Here is a 22,766-nt window from a genome sequence, read left to right as displayed (position 1 = left end):
ATTGTTTTCTATTTAAAAACCCTCTATTTCCATCGCAACGTGTCTCCAGCGGTGGAAAAATAAACAATTACCGAGAAGCCACGGAGCGCAGGATTCCATGATCCCATCCTTTGCTGACTTCAGGATGGATTCCGGCAATGGTATGGAGTGCCGCACCATGGCTCCGTACAGCCCGTATTCAGCCATGACGCTGCTGCGGCCCCAGCACTTCTCACGCTTCCTCCATTTTGCTCTACGATTCTGGAACCACACCTGTTGGGGAGGCAGGAGAGAGTTAGAACAACGGCAAGGAACCTCCTGCCTAACGCTCAGTGGTGAACATAGCAACAAGAATTTGCAATTATCTCGCACTTGTACGTAGTTAAACCCGCACCCGAGGTGCTTTTCAGTCAATTCACAGAGGTGCGTAGGAAGAGGTATTAGCTAAAGGATGACTCAAAGAATTAGCTTTTAAGGAGCAACGTGAAGGAGATAAGAGGAGTAGAGATCGAAGCAGAAAGGTTTGGTTTGGGGGGGGGGGGGGAATTCCAGGCACCTGAACAGCCATCGCTGGTGGACCAATTAAAATTGGGCTTAGGTGCAAAGGTTGGAATTGGAGGAGTGCAGATATCTAGGCAGGCTGGGGAGAGTTGAAGGATGCTAGAGTGACCCAAGGGGTGAGGCTGTGGAGGGATTTGAAAACATGGATTAGAATATTAAAGTAGAGGTGATGGAACAGTATTATCGGTATGTGCAGCTATTTCTGACGTTATTCTATGAGCTTGCTGTGAAGCAAAGTGAGAGCCATCAGTGTGTGGGGAGTTATTTCTAGACTAGTGCTCTGGTTTCCTCAATCTATTACTCTTGGGTCACATGGGGACCAACATCAGGCCCAAGAAGCCTGAGGCCTACTGTAATGGACTCAAGACCTCGCATTACAGCACAGGACCAGCCAGTTGAGTGTTGGAGGTTCAGACAAAAACTGTGTGCATGACCCGCTATGGCTCCCGAAAATTTAAAATGTGAGGACAGGGGGGGTTTCTAATATAACTAGAGCCCCTTTGTATACTCTAGATGTCTAGAGCACAATTGAAACAGGCACACAGCACTGGAACAACATTGGAACAAAATTGGTGTTAACCAACACTATTGCTGCCACTGCCCTGTGTCCACCACTAGTCCTTCACTTTTTAAAAAGAATTAGAGTACCCAATTATTTTTTCCAATTAAGGGGCAATTTAGCGTGGCTAATTCACCTACCCTGCACACCTTTTGGGGTTGTGGAAGTGAGACTCACGAGGACATAGGGAGAATGTGCAAACTCCACACGGACAGTGACCCAGGACCTGGATCAAACCTGGGACCCCGGCGCCACGAGGAAGCAACGCTAACCAGAGCCCCACCATGCCACTCCTCCACTAGTCCTTCACTGCCACTGTCGCACCTACCCATCATCATCCTGCCATCTCCTACCTGCTGAATCTACCCCATAATGGAAAATACGGTCAGTGCTTGACGGGCAGCCAACAGCCCTTGAATGGCTGCTGGTGCTTGTACCTCCAGCAGCCACATGTGGCCGGAGCTCTCAATGGGCCTTGAGTGACAGGCTCGGAACAGCAGAGAAATATTTAAATCAGTTAACGTCAAATTATCTTCAGGTGAGGTCAGCTTATTACCACAGGTGCATGGAGAACCTGAATAACTGCCCCTCTGCTGTGGCTCTATTCATGGTTGGGCATCCCTAGAGAGAGAACACACGGTGTCGACCAGCGGCAGCAAGGTCTTCCGTACCCAATGGGCACTGCAGGGACCGAGGTACCTTATCGGCCCTCTTAATCACGTTTTGGTTTCATGTTTTAAGTTTCATTTGTGATTTTTTTTTTTTAGTGCTGTATCCCTTTAAGGGGCTGTCCCTTTAATTGGTACCTCGGTTCATCTGCTCTAGTTTAATTGGTTACTTGTTTATTTTAACATAGGAGTACCTGAATATCACAGGCACAATGCAAATTCGGCTACTGTTCCCTCGGTGTGGGTTACACTGTGCTTTAACCTCCACCTCTCCCGTCTGAATGATGGGGCTGACAATTCTGTTCCACGCAGCAACTGTCCACAGTCCAGCTCACTCCTGGGATAGATCTAATTAGCATGGATCTGAATCCCAGTTTACAGATGAAAAGCCAGGAATTAGCCCTAAAAACTACAAAAATGTTCAAGAACTATTTTTTTACTTTGTCAGCCATAACTGTTTCATTTCCTGAGCTCTTTGATGCTAATATTTTAACACTCAAGGCTGGCAGAGTGCGGCTAAAGTGCAGTAAACACAATCAAATGGGTGCCAGAATGCACTAACAGTCAAACAGTTAAAGAATCTTAATAGGATGGTCACACTGAACTGAATCTGTACTCTCAATTGTCTCAGGCATTTGGCTATTCTTCGTGATTGATAGCCAAGTGTTATACAAAACGAAAAGATAATTGCCCTATTTATCATATTCTCCCACTTTGACACATTATAAAAATAAATATCACATCGTGTCTAAATATCACAGTATTTAATTTTCTTAACTCAAACTACTGGACAATTCAATCTTTTCAGATTCAAAGTAGACTTCCATGTTTTATAAATAACAAAATGCAAAATCCTGCACATGCCGAGCATTTAGGTCAGTCAGCCATTACATCACTGGAGGTTATTTGGCCCGTCGAGTCCATGCTAGCTCTCTGCAGAGCAATCCAGTCAGGAGCCACTTTTAAAAATTATTCTTTAATCGTTGAATCCCTACAGTGCAGACAGAGGCCACTCGTCCCATCGGGTCTGCACCAACTCTATGAAAGAGCACCCTACCGAAGCCCACTCCCCCACCCTATCCCCGCAAACTCACCTAACCTGTACATCTTGGGACACTAAGGGGCATTTTAGCATGGCCATTCGACCTCACCTGCACATCTTTGGACGGTGGGAGGAAACCAGAGAGGAAACCCGGGTAGACATGGGGGAGAACATGCAAACTCCGCACAGACAGTCACCCGAGGCTGGAATCGAACCCGGGTCCCTGGCACTGTGAGGCAGCAGTGCTAACCACTTTGCACCCACGTCCGCATGGGCGGGCAAGACCATCCCTAATTGCCCTTGAACCGAGTGGCTTTGTTAGGCCATTCAGGGTGCAATTAAGAGTCAACCACGTCACTGTGGGCGCGGAGCTACATGTAGGCCAGACCAGGTTAGGACGGCAGATTTCCTTCCCTAAAGGTCATTAATGAACCAGGTAGGTTTTGGTGACAGTCAATGGGATCGCCATCACCGACAGTTGCTCTCAATTCCCAACTTTATTATTCTCCCAGCTGCCAGGGTGGGATTTGAACCCATAACACAAGAGCACTAGCCCGGGCAGGTTTCTAGATGACCACTCAGCCACCATTTCCCACTGAGACTGACACTAAAGGTGACATTTCCACTTTGCAGTGACATGGGCTATGACATGTGGCTAAGAAAAAAAATCCTATCGAGTTTCGATGTAAAAAAAAAATGCACCTAATAATTACGTTTTTAACGCCAAAATTAATTGTAGAAAGCTATCCCCAGAGGTAGATTTAACATGGGGATCAGGCTGAAGCTGCCTGACCTGCTGATGCCTGTGAAAAGTGTCAGTCAGTGTTCCTACTGGAGAGGTGTCAACAGTGAGAGATTCCACAGATATCGGCTAAATGCCTGGCGAGGCACTGCCACTTTGTTAAGCTGTTGTTGTTGCTGATGGTGACGTCGTGGTTCGGAGGGAGGAGGGTGGGTGGACTGGGGAGGGGGGTGGGGGGGGACGACTAAAAAAAAAAGCCTCTTTTGTAATTCATGACGGCTCCTTTCCCCATCAAAGACAGCCGCTGATGAAAAATCACTTCAGCTGCAAAAGAGGCAGGCAAGCAGCGACCCAGGGGGCAGCCGGAATCTGATTGAAAAATAAGTTAATTTCTGCATCAATCGATGGCACAGCTTAGCGACAGCCGCTCAAATATCACGGGAAATTAAACTAGCCTGACTCAAGGGAGAGGATGCATTGACCCGTCCTAATTACAGCCATGTAGTTATCATTTTCATCTTAACTGATCCCACCTCACAGCCTCCCGGGGGAGAGCTACATCTTCTGATTTAACTAATTAAAATGGGAAAATTGGGTGTTAATTTTGCGGTGGAAATTTTCGGAATTACCCTGTAATGGAAATGAAATTAAATTGCTGGCAGATTGATGGCGAGGGTCAGGACATAATCTTCTCCTCCTGATTGCCTGATTAAGGCTGTTATCATTTTAGAAATCACCTCGTGTCCTCGACTCCTTGATAAGTTGGATGTGAGGAATCGGTTGGTATAATTTATCACATCTCTATCTCTCTCCCTCTTGCTTGTATTTCAATCAGATGTCACTGAGATGGGGCCTGGGGGAGGGGGAGAGGAAGGGGAAGGGGAAGGGGAGGGAGGTATTGACACCTGTTTAATGCAGTTCAGCTTGAGGTCCTGCTGCTCCCATTGCCGGCAATAGTGTGCTGCCACATCTCCCTCTCGCCCTAAATGGACTTTTAAAATCATCTTTATTGTCACAAAGTAGGCTTACATTAACACTGCGATGAAGTTACTGTGAAAAGCCCCCAGTCGCCACATTCCGGCGCCTGTTCGGGTACACAGAGGGAGAATTCAGAATGTCCAATTCACCTAACAAGCACGTCTTTCGGGACTTGTGGGAGGAAACCGGAGCGCCCGGAGGAAACCCACGCAGACACGGGGAGAACGTGCAGACTCCTCACAGACAGTGACCCAAGCCGGGAATCGAACCTGGGACCCTGGAGCTGTGTAGCAACAATGCTACCCACTGTGCTGCCCACTAGACTTGACACGTTAACGCTGTTTCTCTCTCGCCACGGATGCTGCCAAACCTGCTGGGATTATCCGCCATTTTCTGTTTTTATTTCGATTTCCAGCATCCGCAGTATTTTGCTTTGATTTGATGCCAATGAGCCATCTGCCCTATCCAAGAGGAACCTGGGCTCATTTTCCTCTCTATAAACCTTGAGCGCAAATAGCAATGGTACCTACTTGCTGCCAGCCTTAATTATATTGCCTCACCCGGAGGCTTACAACACCTACTGGGAGTGCTCCACTTTCCTGGGTCTCTGCCCCCACACCCCTTCCCCTCAATACCCCCCTCCAGCAGTAGGTACTTCCATTGCGCATCACTCCCTCCAGTAGCCAGTGCCACAGATAAATCTTCAACGCCACTGCATGGGAAGATGGAACAACATTGTTTGCTGCTGCCAAGAGAACATGCCTTCAAGAGAACAAGCCTCGAGGTCCCAGGTTCGATCCCGGCTCTGGGTCACTGTCCGTGTGGAGTTTGCACATTCTCCCCGTGTTTGCGTGGGTTTCACCCCCACAACCCAAAGAGGTGCAGGATAGGTGGATTGGCCACGCTAAATTGCCCCTTAATTGGAAAAAATGAATTGGGTACTCTAAATTTTTTTAAAAACAGAACAAGCCTATGCTTGATGGTCTCCTCTTCCAGGCTGGCCCATTTTAATTGATCAAATTAAATATCCAGTGGCAGTGTGTTGGCCCTCCAGTGGCAGTTTGGTGGTCCTCCAGTGGCAGTGTGTTGGTCCTCCAGTGGCAGTGTGTTAGCCCTCCAGTGGCAGTGTGTTGGCCCTCCAGTGGCAGTGTGTTAGCCCTCCAGTGGCAGTGTGTTAGCCCTCCAGTGGCAATGTGTTGGCCCTCCAGTGGCAGTGTGTTGGCCCTCCAGTGGCAGTGTGTTAGCCCTCCAGTGGCAATGTGTTGGCCCTCCAGTGGCAGTGTGTTGGCACTCCGGTGGCAATGTGTTGGCCCTCCAGTGGCAGTGTGTTGGCCCTCCAGTGGCAGTGTCTTGACCCTCCAGTGGCAGTGTGTTAGCCCTCCAGTGGCAGTGTGTTGGCCCTCCAGTGGCAGTATGTTGGCCCTCCAGTGGCAGTGTGTTAGCCCTCCAGTGGCAGTGTGTTGGCCCTCCAGTGGCAGTGTGTTAGCCCTCCAGTGGCAATGTGTTGGCCCTCCAGTGGCAGTGTGTTAGCCCTCGAGTGGCAGTATGTTAGCCCTCCAGTGGCAGTGTGTTACCCTCCAGTGGCAATGTGTTGGCCCTCCAGTGGCAGTGTGTTGGCACTCCAGTGGCAGTGTGTTAGCCCTCCAGTGGCAGTGTGTTGGCCCTCCAGTGGCAGTGTGTTGGCCCTCCAGTGGCAGTGTGTTGGCCCTCCAGTGGCAGTATGTTAGCCCTCCAGTGGCAGTGTGTTGGCCCTCCAGTGGCAGTGTGTTAGCCCTCCAGTGACAGTGTGTTAGCCCTTCAGTGGCAATGTGTTAGCCCTCCAGTGGCAGTGTGTTAGCCCTCCAATGGCAGTGTTGGCCCTCCAGTGGCAGTGTGTTGGTCCTCCAGTGGCAGTGTGTTAGCCCTCCAGTGGCAGTGTGTTGGCCCTCCAGTGGCAGTGTGTTAGCCCTCCAGTGGCAGTGTGTTAGCCCTCCAGTGGCAGTGTGTTAGCCCTCGAGTGGCAGTGTGTTAGCCCTCCAGTGGCAGTGTGTTAGCCCTCCAGTGGCAGTGTGTTAGCCCTCCAGTGGCAGTGTGTTAGCCCTCCAGTGGCAGTGTGTTGGCCCTCCAGTGGCAGTGTGTTAGCCCTCCAGTGGCAGTGTGTTAGCCCTCCAGTGGCAGTGTGTTGGCCCTCCAGTGGCAGTGTGTTAGCCCTCCAGTGGCAGTGTGTTAGCCCTCCAGTGGCAGTGTGTTGGCCCTCCAGTGGCAGTGTGTTGGCTCTCCGGTGGCAGTGTGTTAGCCCTCGAGTGGCAGTGTTGGCCCTCCAGTGGCAGTGTGTTGGCTCTCCGGTGGCAGTGTGTTAGCCCTCGAGTGGCAGTATGTTAGCCCTCCAGTGGCAGTGTGTTGGCCCTCCAGTGGCAGTGTGTTAGCCCTCCAGTGGCAGTATGTTAGCCCTCCAGTGGCAGTGTGTTGGCCCTCCAGTGGCAGTATGTTAGCCCTCCAGTGGCAGTGTGTTGGCCCTCCAGTGGCAGTGTGTTAGCCCTCCAGTGGCAGTGTGTTAGCCCTCCAGTGACAGTGTGTTAGCCCTTCAGTGGCAATGTGTTAGCCCTCCAGTGGCAGTGTGTTGGCCCTCCAGTGGCAGTGTGTTAGCCCTCCAGTGGCAATGTGTTGGCCCTCCAGTGGCAGTGTGTTGGCTCTCCGGTGGCAATGTGTTGGCCCTCCAGTGGCAGTGTGTTAGCCCTCCAGTGGCAGTGTGTTAGCCCTCCAGTGGCAATGTGTTAGCCCTCCAGTGGCAGTGTGTTAGCCCTCCAGTGGCAGTGTGTTAGCCCTCCAGTGGCAGTGTGTTGGCCCTCCAGTGGCAGTGTGTTAGCCCTCCAGTGGCAGTGTGTTAGCCCTCCAGTGGCAGTGTGTTAGCCCTCCAGTGGCAGTGTGTTAGCCCTCGAGTGGCAGTGTGTTGGCCCTCCAGTGGCAGTGTGTTAGCCCTCCAGTGGCAGTGTGTTAGCCCTCCAGTGGCAGTGTGTTAGCCCTCCAGTGGCAGTGTGTTGGCCCTCCAGTGGCAGTGTGTTGGCCCTCCAGTGGCAGTGTGTTGGCCCTCCAGTGGCAGTGTGTTGGTCCTCCAGTGGCAGTTTGGTGGTCCTCCAGTGGCAGTGTGTTAGCCCTCCAATGGCAGTGTTGGCCCTCCAGTGGCAGTGTGTTAGCCCTCCAATGGCAGTGTTGGCCCTCCAGTGGCAGTGTGTTGGCCCTCCAGTGGCAGTGTGTTAGCCCTCCAGTGGCAGTGTGTTAGCCCTCCAGTGGCAGTGTTGGCCCTCCAGTGGCAGTGTGTTGTCCCTCCAGTGTCAGTGTGTTAGCCCTCCAGTGGCAGTGTGTTAGCCCTCCAGTGGCAGTGTTGGCCCTCCAGTGGCAGTGTGTTAGCCCTCCAGTGGCAGTGTGTTAGCCCTCCAGTGGCAGTGTGTTAGCCCTCCAGTGGCAGTGTTGGCCCTCCAGTGGCAGTGTGTTAGCCCTCCAGTGGCAGTGTGTTAGCCCTCCAGTGGCAGTGTGTTGGCCCTCCAGTGGAAGTGTGTTGGCCCTCCAGTGGTAGTGTGTCAGCCCTCTAGTGGCAGTGTGTTAGCCCTCCAGTGGCAGTGTGTTGGCCCTCCAGTGGCAGTGTGTTGGCCCTCCAGTGGCAATGTGTTGGCTCGCCAGTGGAATTGTGTTGGCCCTCCAGTGGCAGTGTGTTGGCCCTCCAGTGGCAGTGTGTTGGCCCTCCAGTGGCAATGTGTTGGCTCGCCAGTGGAATTGTGTTGGCTCTCCAGTGGCAGTATGTTGGCCCTCCAGTGGCAGTGTGTTGGCTCGCCAGTGGCAGTGTGTTGGCCCTCCAGTGGCAGTGTGTTGGCCCTCCAGTGGCAATGTGTTGGCTCGCCAGTGGAATTGTGTTGGCCCTCCAGTGGCAGTGTGTTGGCCCTCCAGTGGCAGTGTGTTGGCCCTCCAGTGGCAGTGTGTTAGCCCTCCAGTGGCAGTGTGTTGGCCCTCCAGTGGCAGTGTGTTAGCCCTCCAGTGGCAGTGTGTTGGCCCTCCAGTGGCAGTGTGTTGGCCCTCCAGTGGCAGTGTGTTAATCCCTCCTGTGGCAATGCGTTGGCCCTCCAGTGGCAATGTGTTAGCCCTCCAATGGCAGTGTTGGCCCTCCAGTGGCAGTGTGTTGACCCTCCAGTGGAAGTGTGTTAGCCCTCCAGTGGCAGTGTGTTGGCTTTCCAGAGGCAATGTCTTGGCCCTCCAGTGGCAGTGTGTTAATCCCTCCTGTGGCAATGCGTTGGCCCTCCAGTGGCAGTGTGTTAGCCCTCCAGTGGAATTGTGTTGGCCCTCCAGTGGCAGTGTTGGCCCTCCAGTGGCAGTGTTGGCCCTCGAGTGGCAGTGTGTTAGCCCTCCAGTGGCAGTGTGTTAGCCCTCCAGTGGCAGTGTGTTAGCCCTCCAGTGGCAGTGTGTTGTCCCTCCAGTGGCAGTGTGTTGGCCCTCGAGTGGCAGTATGTTGGCCCTTCAGTGGCAGTGTGTTGGCCCTCCAGTGGCAGTGTGTTGGCCCTCCAGTGGCAGTGTGTTAGCCCTCCAGTGGCAGTGTGTTAGCCCTCCAGTGGCAGTGTGTTAGCCCTCCAGTGGCAATGTGTTGGCCCTCCAGTGGCAGTGCGTTGGCTCTCCAGTGACAGTGTGTTGGCTCTCCAGTGGCAGTGTGTTAGCCCTCCAGTGGCAGTGTGTTAGCCCTCCAGTGGCAGTGTGTTGGCCCTCCAGTGGCAGTGTGTTAGCCCTCCAGTGGTAATGTGTTAGCCCTCCAGTGGCAGTGTGTTGGCCCTCCAGTGGCAGTGTGTTGGCCCTCCAGTGGAATTGTGTTGGCCCTCCAGTGGCAGTGTGTTGGCCCTCGAGTGGCAGTGCGTTGGCCCTCCAGTGGCAGTGTGTTAGCCCTCCAGTGGCAGTGTGTTGGCCCTCCAGTGGCAGTGTGTTAGCCCTCCAGTGGCAGTGTGTTAGCCCTCCAGTGGCAGTGTGTTGGCCCTCCAGTGGCAGTGTGTTAGCCCTCCAGTGGCAGTGCGTTGGCCCTCCAGTGGCAGTATGTTGGCTCTCCAGTGGCAGTGTGTTGGCCCTCCAGTGGCAGTGTGTTGGCCCTCCAGTGGCAATGTGTTGGCTCTCCAGTGGCAGTGTGTTGGCCCTCCAGTAGCAGTGTGTTGGCCCTCAAGTGGCAGTGCGTTGGCTCTCCAGTGGCAGTGTGTTGGCCCTCGAGTGGCAGTGCGTTGGCCCTCGAGTGGCAGTGCGTTGGCCCTCCAGTGGCAGTGTGTTGGCTCTCCAGTGGCAGTGTGTTAGCCCTCCAGTGGCAGTGTGTTGGCCCTCCAGTGGCAGTGTGTTGGCCCTCCAGTGGCGGTGTGTTGACCCTCCAGTGGAATTGTGTTGGCTCTCCAGTGGCAGTGTGTTGGCCCTCCAGTGGCAGTGTGTTGGCCCTCCAGTGGCAATGTGTTGGCTCTCCAGTGGCAGTGTGTTGGCCCTCCAGTAGCAGTGTGTTAGCCCTCCAGTGGCAGTGTGTTGGCCCTCGAGTGGCAGTGCGTTGGCTCTCCAGTGGCAGTGTGTTGGCCCTCCAGTAGCAGTGTGTTGGCCCTCGAGTGGCAGTGCGTTGGCCCTCCAGTGGCAGTGTGTTAGCCCTCCAGTGGCAGTGTGTTAGACCTCCAGTGGCAGTGTGTTGACCCTCCAGTGGCAGTGCGTTGGCCCTCCAGTGGCAGTGTGTTAGCCCTCCAGTGGCAGTGCGTTGGCCCTCCAGTGGCAGTGTGTTGGCCCTCCAGTGGAATTGTGTTGGCCCTCCAGTGGAATTGTGTTGGCCCTCCAGTGGCAGTGCGTTGGCCCTCCAGTGGCAGTGCGTTGGCCCTCCAGTGGCAGTGTGTTGGCCCTCCAGTGGAATTGTGTTGGCCCTCCAGTGGCAGTGTTGGCCCTCCAGTGGCAGTGTTGGCCCTCGAGTGGCAGTGCGTTGGCCCTCCAGTGGCAGTGTGTTAGCCCTCCAGTGGCAGTGTGTTAGCCCTCCAGTGGCAGTGCGTTGGCCCTCCAGTGGCAATGTGTTGGCTCCTCATTGGCCAACTCTCCTCAGATTCTACTCCCCTCCCCACCCCGCCGTAAAGCCTCTTCAGAATCGTGTGTGTTTCAATGAAATCACTTCTCATTCTTCTAAACTCCAGAGAATATGGGCTCAATTTGCGCAGCCTGATAGGTCAACCCTCTCACCCCAGGAACCAATCCAGCGAATCTACTGCCTTCAATGTAAGAACACCTTTCTTCAAGGCCACCTTCCCGCACGCAATCTTGTTTCTTGGTGGCCACCATTCACTTTACGATTGGACCAAATATTCCACAGCGCTGGCAGTCACTTTGCTCGTCTAATTATTAGGCAGCGTTTGATATGATGTATCAAATTTGAACATAAACTTCACATAAATGGGATACATTTGTTAGTGGTTCACATCGTCTGATACCTCCAACACTAATTACAACTTTAAAAAAATAAATTGAAAGTATCCAATTCTTTTTTATTCCAATTAAGGGGCAATTTGGCGTGGCCAATCCACCTACCCGGCACATCTTTGGGTTGCGGGGGTGAGACCCACGCAGACACGGGGAGAATGTGCAAACTCCACACGGACAGTGACCTGGGGCCGGGATCGAACCCGGGTCCTCGGCGCCGTGAGGCAGCAGTGCTAACCACTGCGCCACCGTGCCGCCCTCACTGATTGCTACTTTCGTGAATAAAGGATATCATTCCATTTAAAATAGGTTGGATATCACATGGTTCACATCATGTTCCTCACCCCGATTGCTGCTCACTCAGGCCATCTCCAGCCACCTCTCACTTCAACCACCCAACATCCAAGTTAATAGAATTGAAGGGTCTCTTCACGCTGCACAGACTGGCTTATAGTGAAGCTAAAGGAATGGATATGCCAATCATAAAATGCAGATGGAGCTCAAGTTAACTACACCGTAGCAGTAAATCCATTGGTCCGTCCAATTGCACAATGTGACTGCTTAGCCCATAGGTAAGTGTCTTACCTTCCCCACTTATTAAAGTTTCAATTAACTGATATTCCTTCCTGATAACAAACCTTTCGACCCTTGTGGAACTCTGTTTTGGACAGCAAAGGAATGCATTTGTGTAGCACATTTCCCAATCGCAAGATATCAAAAGCATTTTCCAACCAGTGAACTACTTTTTGAAGTATAGTCGCTGTTATAATGTGTGAAACACAGCAGCCAATCCTCACGCAGAAAGCTCTCACAAACAGCTATGAAAGTGAACATTAGATCATCTGTTTGAGGTGTTGATCAGGACACCACTGGAACTCCATTCTTCGAAATAGAGCAGCGAGATCTTTTATAAAATCATGGAATCATCGAATTCCTACAGTGAGAAGGAGGCCATTTGGCCCATCGAGTCTGCACCGACTCTCTGAAAGAGCACACTACCTGGGCCCACTCCACCACCCTATCCCTGTAGCCCCACCTAACCTGCACATTTTCTTTGGACACTAAGGCAATTATAGCATAGCCAATCCACCTAACCTGTACATCTTTGGACTGTGGGAGGAAACCGGAGCACCCGGAGGAAAACCACACAGACACGGGGAGAACGTGCAAACTCCGCACAGTCATCCAAGGCCAGTCCTATCTCAGTACTGAATGGCTTACCCTTTATTCTTAGGATGTGACCCCCTAGTTCTCAGGGGAGGATGTTTCCTCTTGTCTTGTCGGAGAATCTAGAACCAAGGGGTCACTATGTAAAAATAAGGGATCGTTCAATTAAGACAGAGATGCGGAGAAATCTTTTCTCACAGAGAGTGGTGAGTTTCTGAAACTCTGTCCCTCAAAAGGCAGCGGAAGCAGAAACTTTGAATATTTTTAAGGCAGAGGCAGATAGAATCTTTTTTTTAAATTTTGGAGTGCCTAATTCATTTTTTCCAATTAAGGGGCAATTTAGCATGGCCAATCCACCTAGCCTGCACATCTTTGGGTTGTGGGGGCAAAACCCACACAAACGCGGAGAGAACGTGCGAACTCCACACGGACAGGGACCCAGAGCCGGGATCGAACCTGGGACCTCGGCGCCGTGAGGCAACAGGGCTAACCCACCGTGCTGCCCTGGGTAGATAGAATCTTGATTAACTACAGGGTGAAAGGTCATCGGGGGTAGGCGGGAATGTGGGGTTGAGGTTACAATCAGATCAGCCATCATCTTATTGAATGGTGGAGCAGACTCGAGGGGCCGAGTGGCCTACTCCTGTTCCTAATTCGTATGTTCATATTAAACGAGTAATATAAATTCCATTGTGCGGGAATACATACACTAAAGAGGAAAATAGGAAAGATTTAAACAGGGTATCTAATATCAGGACCATCTTTCAAAAGGGCCTCAGAGTCAGAAGGTCATGAGTTCAAGGAACATTCCAGTACCCTGAGCACTGGAGAGCAATGCTGAGGGAATGGGAAGCTTTCACCATGTGATCATTCATTAAACCGTCAGGACTCAAGGCAAACTCCAGAGATATATCCATTCTCCTTCCCATAACACCAACGTTCCCATCAATCAGTCTTTCAAGGGTAATGCATAAATAACACTCAAAAGAAACCCATACAAGATTAGACATTAAAGATAGCGTTAACTGGTACCTTGTCTTGGATGGCAAAATAGGGGCATATTGAATACAGCAGGGAGTTGTGATCGAGGACAGTATGTCAGTCGGATAATCACAGACTGCCAGGTGATGTAGGAGGGACAGCAGAGCAGGGAAACATTGCAGAAGCTTCAAAGAGCAGTGAGCAAAATCAGCAATCGGGTATTATCGGATAAAGTTTATCGATGGCTCAATGGGCATTCCTAAACTTCAGCTCCGCGGAGAGTGGAGGAGGAAGGTTACGAGTGGCTTCAGTCATTCCTGGGATAGGCAGTGCGAATTGTGATCCCATTTCTGAGCACTAGTCAGTGGGTCTTCCTGGAAGGTGTGTAGGCACCAGTACTCAGGGAAGGACATCTGCAAAGTGCCCCTTTGTTTGAATAGTCTGCCAACGTTTTCTGTGGAACTAAATCCAGAGGAGAAGATTGCAGATGTGTGTCACAGGGCAGGAGAAAACTGTAATAATAATATCATCACAGATGGTAGTAATTTAATGTGACCGTCTGTCTCCATCAGGGAAATATCTCAAATAGACGATGGTGCAGGCTTTACTCACACAGTATATCACCATCTAAGCCCAATTGCACTTCTGCCTTTAAATGTCAATTTAGCCCAGCAGTTGAATTATTCCCTTAATCAGAAGGTTCAAGGTTGAAGCTGCAATCCAGGATTTAACCACGTAATCTAAAGACTCACTTGTTTACAGCACCTTTCACAAGATCAGGGTGTTCCAAAGCATCATACAGTCAATTAAGCACTTTTGAAGTACAGGGCAGAATTTTGCCAATTTAGGATGTAATTGGGAGGTAGGACCATCTCCTGGCCCTGACCCCCGTTCCTTGCCGCGTCTTGCCTGCCAGCTTAACCCGCGTGTCCGAAGTGACGAGCGACCAACAGACCCACTGTGGAGGCTTGGTGATGGTGAGCTGCGTGGGGCAGGGGGCAGGGTGGTGGGCACAATACTGACAACGGGGCTAGCTGCCAATTCCTTCAGATCCAGCACGGTCCAGCCACCCGCTGTGTTGTCACCTCCTGTGAGTTGAGGAGGCGCAGGCAAAGCAGAGAACCCCGGCACCACTGGCAACATTCTAAAATGGCTGCTGACTGCCGGGTTGCTAGCAACGACAACAAACCCCCCAATCCAAGTCTGCAGAGCCGTCTCCACCGGGCCGGGGAAAGTTTGCTCTAGTTATTGTTGGAATGTAGGAAATCAATCAGCACAGAGCAAGCCCCCCACAAACAGCAATGAGATCATAATGCGATCATGCATTTTTGGAGTGATGTTGGTTGAGGGAGCTGGTCGAGAATGCTGGGAAAATTCCCAGGCACTTCTTGGGAATGGTGCTATGGAATCTTCTGTGTCCACCTAAGAAAGCAACTGAGGCCTGTGCTTTGCGTCTGGACTAGACCAGACACCAGATGGGTTTTTTTTTTTAAATTTAGAGTACCCAATAGTACCCAATTATCTTTTTTTCCATTTAGCGTGGCCAATCCACCTAGCCGGCACATCTTTAGGTTGTGGAGATAAAACCCACGCAGACACGGGGAGAATGTGCAAACTCCACACGGACAGTGACCCAGGGCCGGGATTCGAACCCAGGTCCTCAGCGCTGTAGTCACAGTGCTAACCACTGCGCCACCGTGCTACCCCACCAGATGGGGTTTTTACAACAATCATTCAACTTTTAATTCCATATTTGATTGAATTCAAATTTCACCATCGCCGGTGGCAGGATTTGAACCTGGGCCCTCAGAGCATTACTCTGGGTCTCAGGTTAACTAGTCCAGTGATAATACCACTACACCACTGCCTCCCCAGTGCATGTTGTACATAGTGTAAATAAACTAGTTTGAAGTAAATGCCTGAATCTGTCCCTCTGCACAAGATACCAGACTTATGATGTCCATCTAACAGAACTCACTCTTGGGTATACATTCTTCTACAACTGCCACCATTCGAAGCCCAGTATTGTGAAACATGTATCTCTCTGTCAAAGATATGCTAATACTAATATCGCATTGAGTTTGGTCACTAAATAAAATGTGATGTTTTGTCTCTTTCTCAAAGTAAATTGTTAATTTTATTTTGTAGATTTAATTTGGAAGCAGGTAAATGACAAAGGTTATTTAATAGATCTCTATCCACAGGGGCTGTAATGTATCCATCCATATATTGATCCACAGTCCATCCATTATCTGCTGTGTTGGATTTATCATCCATTTATAATGTGGGGGCAATTTAAACTTGCATCGTGAACAGCAGCGAATACTGCGGTATGACCATGCCACCAGCCCGAAGACAATACTCATCGATCTGCTTCTCTGGAAGACCTTCAGCTCATCTAGCCCTATTGCCTCGGTGCACCCTGGTAACTCTGAATCCCAATTAACAACAAGAACCAGTCTCGTTTCTTCCCGAAAACCATGAAGGTTTCCCGTTCGATCCTCTAGTGGTCTGTTCTTCATACTTCATAGAATCCCTACAGTGCGGAAGGAGGCCATTTGGCCCATCGAGTCTGCACCGACCCTCTGAAAGGGCACCATACCTCTGCTCACTCTCCCAGCCTACTCTCCCACCCTATCCCTGTAACCCCACCTAGAGGCAATTTAGCCCGGCCGATCCACCTAACCGGCATATCTTTGGGCTGTAGGAGGGAACCGGAGCACCCGGAGGAAACCCACGCAGACACACGGAGAACGTGGAAACTCCGCACAGACAGTCACCCTAGGTTGGAATCGAACCCAAGTCTTTGGTGCTGTAAGGCAGCAGTGCTAACCGCTGTCCCACCATGCGGTCCTTATGGTAGAAAAGCTCCTCCTCTATTTCCCATTTTTAAAATTGTTGTCCGTAATTTGCAAATTTGACCGGCATATGACAGATAGACTGACTTGGATTCGCTTTGTCAAAATCTTTCACCATTTTAACTACTTCAACCTTATCTTGTCCCGGCCTTCCTTTTGCAGGAGAGAAAGAACTCGGAGCAGTCAATCTTTCTTCATTAGTCATTCCCTAACATTTCCCATCTCACTGTATTCCCTCCACGAACTGAAATTTCCTCCCACAGTCCAAAGACGTGCAGGCTAGTTGGATTGGCCATGATAAATTGCTCTTACTGACCCAAAAGGTTAGGAGGGGCTATTGGGTTATGGGGATAGGGTGGAAGTGAGGGCTTAAGTGGGTCGGTGCAGACTCGATGGGCCGAATGGCCTCCTTCTGCACTACATGTTCTATGCTTGGACCTTTCACACTTCAGTCTTTTTTAAACTGAGACACCGTCCCCACCGAATCTCAACGACTGATTTCTTAGGACTGTGGTGGCCAACTTTAGCATCATCTAGATGGGCCACTCGGTGAGGGTTCAACTAACCCATCACCGCCAAAGCGCTGGTCAACACCAAAAACAAAATGTCACTACACTATTGCTTGGGGTAAGCAGGGCCTTGGAGTTAGAACAGCCTGAGTATATTTGCGAGCTGACCTTCTCTCTGATTCTTTCTGGGGGGTGGGGGGGGGGAGAATTGGCTCGTTATTAGGCACCAGCAGCCTCCCATCATCTTGTCCCACCCAAGGGGCCATCGAGACCACAAGTGCGGGCAGTCTAATGATTTAGAGAGGAGTCATGAAGCACGGAGCTGGCATTGAACCTGGGACCCTCCTGAAGCCTCCGAGCCAGTATCTGTGCCCTTACTCACAAAGTCAGCAAATGGATGCGCTGGCCAATGAACCCAGGAATTTCAGTAATGAAGGATAAAATCAGGAAGGGTGTGTGGATTGGTTGAACCCATTGAATGAGTTCACTGGTTCAATAATTCTCACCCCCTACCCCGTGCATGAAAGCCTCCTCCTATTCCTGTTTCTGACTGAGCTCCTGTTAATACAGTAAAGTTGCTGCTACAAAGCCATCTCAGAAGTTTCAAATGCAAAAAGTGTATGCGTTTCACTGCTGTTTAGCCAGCACCTCCCCCACCACCCCTCACTAACCGACAGCATTTAACTGCCTACTGCAGAATGGGGACCTATGTTTTCTAACGCGTCACTGGCCAAAGAGCACTGACTATCCGGAGCTTTCCTCAGACTGTGGAGTGCGGGGAGAGGGTTTAAGAAACAGGAGCAGCTGCAGACAGTGAGTGCTACACAACAGCAACAACGCCGTTTGAGGGACAGGCCAGTGCAAAGGACAGTAGTAGCAAAAAGGGCAGCAGAGTAGCACAGTGGTTAGCACAGTTGCTTCACTGCTCCAGAGTCCTAGGTTCAATTCCCGGCTTGGGTCACTGTCTGTGTGGAGTCTGCACGTTCTCCCCGTGTGTGAGTGGGTTTCTTCCGGGTGCTCCGGTTTCCTCCCACAGTCCAAAGATGTGCAGGTTAGGTGGATTGGCCATTCTAAATTGCCCTTAGTGTTCAAAAAGGTTAGGTGGGGTTACTGGGTTATGGGGATAAAGGGGGTAGGATGGAGATGTGAGGCTTAAGTGGGGTGCTCTTTCCAAGGGCCGGTACAGACTCGATGGGCCAAATGGCCTCCTTCTGCACTGTAAATTCCACATATGAATAACTAGAATGGCACATTTGAAAATGAAAAAATGAAAATCGCTTATTGTCACGAGTAGGCTTCAATGAAGTTACTATGAAAAGCCCCTAGTCGCCACATTCCGCCGCCTGTCCGGGGATCAAACCGTGCTGCTGGCCTACTTGGTCTGCATTAAAAGCCAGTGATTTAGCCGAGTGAGCTAAACCAGCCCCTAACTATGCGTTCCAACAGACTGACAATGCCGTGCTCTTGGCTTTAGTGACCTGTTCAGTAAAACCTCAAGGTCTCTCTCCTGCTTCAATATCCCAAGAGCATTTCCATTTAGAACATGTTTATTCCTTACGTCACACCATGGACTATATTTCAAAAGCAGTTTGCTGGCTGTAAAGCACTTTGGGGCATTCAGTGGTCCTGAAAGGTGCTACATAACGAACGTTATTGATTTCATAGTCATCTAATTTGTTGATCTGAGTTTGCCTTACAATCCAGTGTATGTACACACAAACATACAAACAAGGAGCCTGTGTAATTCAGCACTTCGAACCTGCACCACCATTAGAGTCATCAAGTCTTACAGCACAAAGCCATCAAGCACCTATCTATTCTAATCCCATTTTCCAGCACTTGGTGCGTCGACTTGTATGCAGTGATTTCCTGCCTTCCCCTCCCTTCAGTAAATTGGCAAGTGAAAGTGGATTCCCTTCCTTACTGTGAGAGATCTTTGGACTGTCAGGAGACACAGGGCACCCGGTTGATCCTGCAGATGTTTTATCTGTGTTTAAACTTGATAACCTGTCAATCTGAGGAGCGGAGTCTGAGGTAAGAAACGCCTGAGCCAAAAGAATTGGGTCCAGCGGGACGATGGCGCAGTGGTTAGCACTACTGCCATATGGCACGAGGACCTGGGTTTGATCCCGGCCCCGGGTCACTGAACGTGTGGAGTTTGCACATTTTCCCTGTGTCTGAGTGGGTCTCGTCCCAACAACCCAAAGATGTGCAGGGTAGGCGGATTGGCCACGCTAAATTGCCCCTTAATAAAAAATAAAGAATTGGGTCCAAAAATTAAAGGGGCAGCACATGGCAAGAGACAGAGTGGCCGTTCATTGATTATTCATGCATTTCTATCAGAGTTCCCAGGGGGAAGATATTTCAGAGACTGCCTTTAAGAAAGGGAGAGGTTACAGTACAAAGGGGAAATCATTTACCCTTAATGATTTCCCTTTACTGATTTGATAGTAGAATAATAATGATAATGTTTAGAATAATAATCTTTATTGTCACAAGTAGGCCTACATTCACAATGCAATGAAGTTGCTGTGAAAAGCCCCTAGTCACCACATTCCAGCGCCTGTTCGGATACACAGAGTGAGAATTCCAGAATATCCAATTCGCCTCACAGCAAGTCTTTCAGGACTTGTGGGAGGAAACCGGAGCACCCGGAAGAAACCCACGCAGACACAGAGAGAACGTGCAGACTCCACACTGGGTCACTGTCTGTGTGGAGTTTGCACATTCTCCCCGTGTCTGCGTGGGTTTCACCCCCACAACCCAAAAGATGTGCAGGATAGGTGGATTGGCCACACTAAAATTGCCCCTTAATTGGAAAAAATAATTGGGTACGCAAAAAAAAAAGAAGTGACCCAAGTCGGGAATCGAACCCGGGCCCCTGGAGCTGTGAAACAACAGTGCTAACCATTGTGCTACCATACCGCCCCACGAGTAATCTTAAATCTGCATCCTGCTTACCCTTGTTAATCTATCACCCCCTTGCTTACAAGAATCTGTCTCGCTACAGATTTAAGAATATTCAGAAACTCTGCTTCAACCACCTTTTCAGGAAGTGAGTTCCAGAAACTCACCAGCCTCTGAGGGAAGGAATTTTGCCTCCTCTCTGTTTTAAATGGGCAATCTCTTATTTTTAAACAGTGACCCCTAGTTCTAGATGGATGTATATATGCTCAAATGTTCATATCTATTTATGCTGTTTTTCTCTCTCGTCACCCATATGTAATTGACTCTACCGATAAGTTTACCTATTTAGTTTAGCACGTATATTGGACTATGAATCTCCCAACCTCATCATCCAGGAGAGTTACCATTGACCAGAAACTTAAAAAAAAAACATTTTCCAATTAAGGGGCAATTTAGCGTGGCCAATCCGCCTACCCTGCACATCTTTGGGTTGTGGGGGTGAGACCCAGACAAACACAGGGAGCACGTGCAAACTCCACACGGACAGTGACCTGGGGCCGGGATCGAATCCGGGTCCTCGGTGCTGTGAGACAGCAGTGCTAACCACTGTGCCACTGTGCCGTCCATCGAACAGAAACCCAACTGGGCCAGCGTATAAATACTTTACCTGAAATAGCAGGTCTGAGGTTGGGAATTTTGCAGCAAGTAACTCACCTCCTCACTCCCCAAAGCTTGCCCACTAGGTACAAGTCAGGAGTGTGATGGAATACTCTCCTCTTGCCGTGCTGCATGCAGCCCCAACATCATTCAAGAAGTTTGACTCCACCCAGGACAAAGTAGTCCCGCTTGATCGGCACCCCTTTCACCGCCTTTTTTTGTTTTTTTTTTAAATTTTAGAGTACCCAATTATTTTTTCCAATTAAGGGGCAATTTAGCGTGGCCAATTCACCTAACCTGCACATCTTTTGGGTTGTGGGGGCGAAACCCACGCAGACACGGGGAGAATGTGCAAACGCCACACAGACAGTGACCCAGGGCCGGGATTCGAACCCAGGTCCTCAGCGCCGTAGGCAGCAATGCTAACCACTGTGCCACCGTGCTGCCCTTCTTTCACCACCTTAAACGTTCACTCCCGCCAACACCAATGCAGAGTCCGCGTTGTCCATCTACAAGATGCACTGCAGCACTGCTGCCTCAGGGTGCCGAGGACCCAGGTTCAATCTCGGCCCCGGGTCACTGCCCGTGTGGAACATAGAACATTACAGCGCAGTACAGGCCCTTCGGCCCACGATGTTGCACCGTCCTTTGATACCCTTCTAAAGTCCCTCTACACTATTCCCTTATCGTCCATATGCCTATCCAATGACCATTTGAATGCTTTTAGTGTTGGCGAGTCCGCTACTTTTGCAGGCAGGGCATTCCACGCCCTTACTACTCTCTGAGTAAAGAACCTACCTCTGACATCTGTCCTATATCTATCTCCCCTCAATTTAAAGTTATGTCCCCTCGTGCTGGACATCACCATCCGAGGAAAAAGGCTCTCGATGTCCACCCTATTTAATCCTCTGATCATTTTGTATGCCTCAATTAAGTCCCCTCTTAACCTTCTTCTCTCCAACGAAAACAGCCTCAAGTCCTTCAGCCTTTCCTCATATGATCTTCCCTCCATACCAGGCAACATTCTTGTAAATCTCATCTGTACCCTTTCCAATGCTTCCACATCCTTCCTATAATGTGGCGACCAGAACTGCACACAATACTCCAAATGCGGCCGCAGCAGAGTTTTGTACAACTGCAACATGACCTCATGGCTCCGAAACTCAATTCCTCGACCAATAAAAGCTAACGCACCGTACGCCTTCTTCTCCCTGTGTCTGCGTGGGCTTCACCCCCGCAACCCAAAGATGTGCAGGGTAGGTGGATTGGCCACGCTAAATTGCCCCTTAATTGGGAAAAAAAAGAATTGGGTACTCTACATTTATTTTTAAAAGATGTACTGCAGCAACTCGCCAAAGTTCCCTCAGCGGTTCCTCCCAAACCCGTGACATCACTCAGGCTCCTTTGACAGCACCTTCTCAACCAGCAACCTCTACCACCGAGAAGGACAGGGGCTGCAGGCACGTGGGAACACCTGCACGTTCCCCTCTAAGCCACTTGGAAATATATTGCCGTTCCATCACTGTCGCCGAATCAAAACCCTGGAACTCCCTTCCTAACAGCACTGTGGGAGTACTCACACCAGATGGACTGCAGCAGCTCAAGAAGGCAGCTCACCACCCCCTCCTCAAGGACAATTCACCCACACTCCAGCAAAGCCAGGTTTCTATTTAAAGAAATCCCATCAATGTGACTGAATTTCACGTTGCTTCCTGAGTCTTTAGCGAATGCTGCCTGGGACCTTTGACTCTTCCCAGGAGGTCCAGCTGAGGAACTGAAGTGAAGTGTTGTTCCCTGTGGATGAGGCCAGCCTTTCAAGCCAAATAGGCGTGAATGGAATTGGTTGAGGAAGTAAAGGAGTGGAAGTGTCTTCCCTCCAATCTGGATATTGTGCACCAAGGGGTTCAATTATCTCCTATGGGCAGTGGTGGTGAGTGATATCCCATCTTCAGCTGCCAAGCCTCACACTCTGACTTCCCCAGCGTTCTCCCGCACGTTCTCGAGGGAGAGTCGTGGGGTGGCCCCTCCGGCAAGAGCCACCATGTTGGTCACTGGCAATGCAGGCCCAGCAGGTCCACAGTGAAGCAAGCCTTGCCTCCAAGAGGCTGCATGAGTCAGAAACAGCCTGCCACGAACACCTGAGCTCCATGAGGCACTGCTGCACTGCCACGCTGAGGAAGCTATATCGGTCTTTCTCTCTATCTCTCCATTTGTGACTGTCTCTCTTCCACCCTCCCTCTCCCTCACCTTCTCTCGCTCTGGCCTTGCTCCCTCCATTTCTCCATCTGGCTTTCTCAATTTGTGCCTCATTCCGTCTGTGTCCGTTACCCCCTCCCCCCTCCCTCTCTTTCTCTCTCTCTTTCTCAATTTACCTGAATCCTGTCCTCTGGTAGTTCTGTTTTCATGGCCAGCATTTCCCGTGCGTAGACATCCGGATAGTGAGCTTCGTTAAACGCCTTTTCCAGCTCCTCCAACTGGTAAGAAGTGAAAATGGTCCTTAAAATTGGAAAGAAATGAAAATTAACAAGTGGCATCATACACAGATAACACTGAGAACCCCTCTGCATGCATATCCAGGTCCTACCAGCAGAGAAACATTTGGGCAAAGCTGCTCTTAAGATACAGATATCAACTCATTTGTTTAATAATGCAGCGCTCGTGTGTAAAAGGAGGGGGTGTCACATCGTCCAGCTTTTTATGAGATGCTGCAGTTTACTCTTTTC

At 50.4% G+C, this 22,766-nt stretch overlaps 1 protein-coding gene across 2 annotated transcripts in view; it reads right to left on the bottom strand.

Moving 5' to 3' along the window:
• vsx2 (visual system homeobox 2) overlaps positions 1-22,766 on the bottom strand; it is a 70,881-nt gene that overhangs the window by 6,516 nt on the left and 41,599 nt on the right. For both annotated transcript variants that reach the window (XM_038774115.1, XM_038774107.1), the window contains exons 3-4: positions 22,416-22,539; positions 72-252 (exon numbers count right to left, since the gene is read on the bottom strand). In XM_038774115.1, the coding sequence (XP_038630043.1) occupies positions 72-252; positions 22,416-22,539 (305 nt within the window). The remainder of the gene's footprint in view (positions 1-71; positions 253-22,415; positions 22,540-22,766) is intronic.

This window comes from Scyliorhinus canicula, chromosome 2 (assembly GCF_902713615.1).
Source record: "Scyliorhinus canicula chromosome 2, sScyCan1.1, whole genome shotgun sequence".
NCBI classification, from domain to species: Eukaryota; Metazoa; Chordata; class Chondrichthyes; order Carcharhiniformes; family Scyliorhinidae; genus Scyliorhinus; species Scyliorhinus canicula.
Note: the sequence above shows the minus strand (reverse complement) of the source record. Positions and strands in the feature narration are given on the sequence as shown.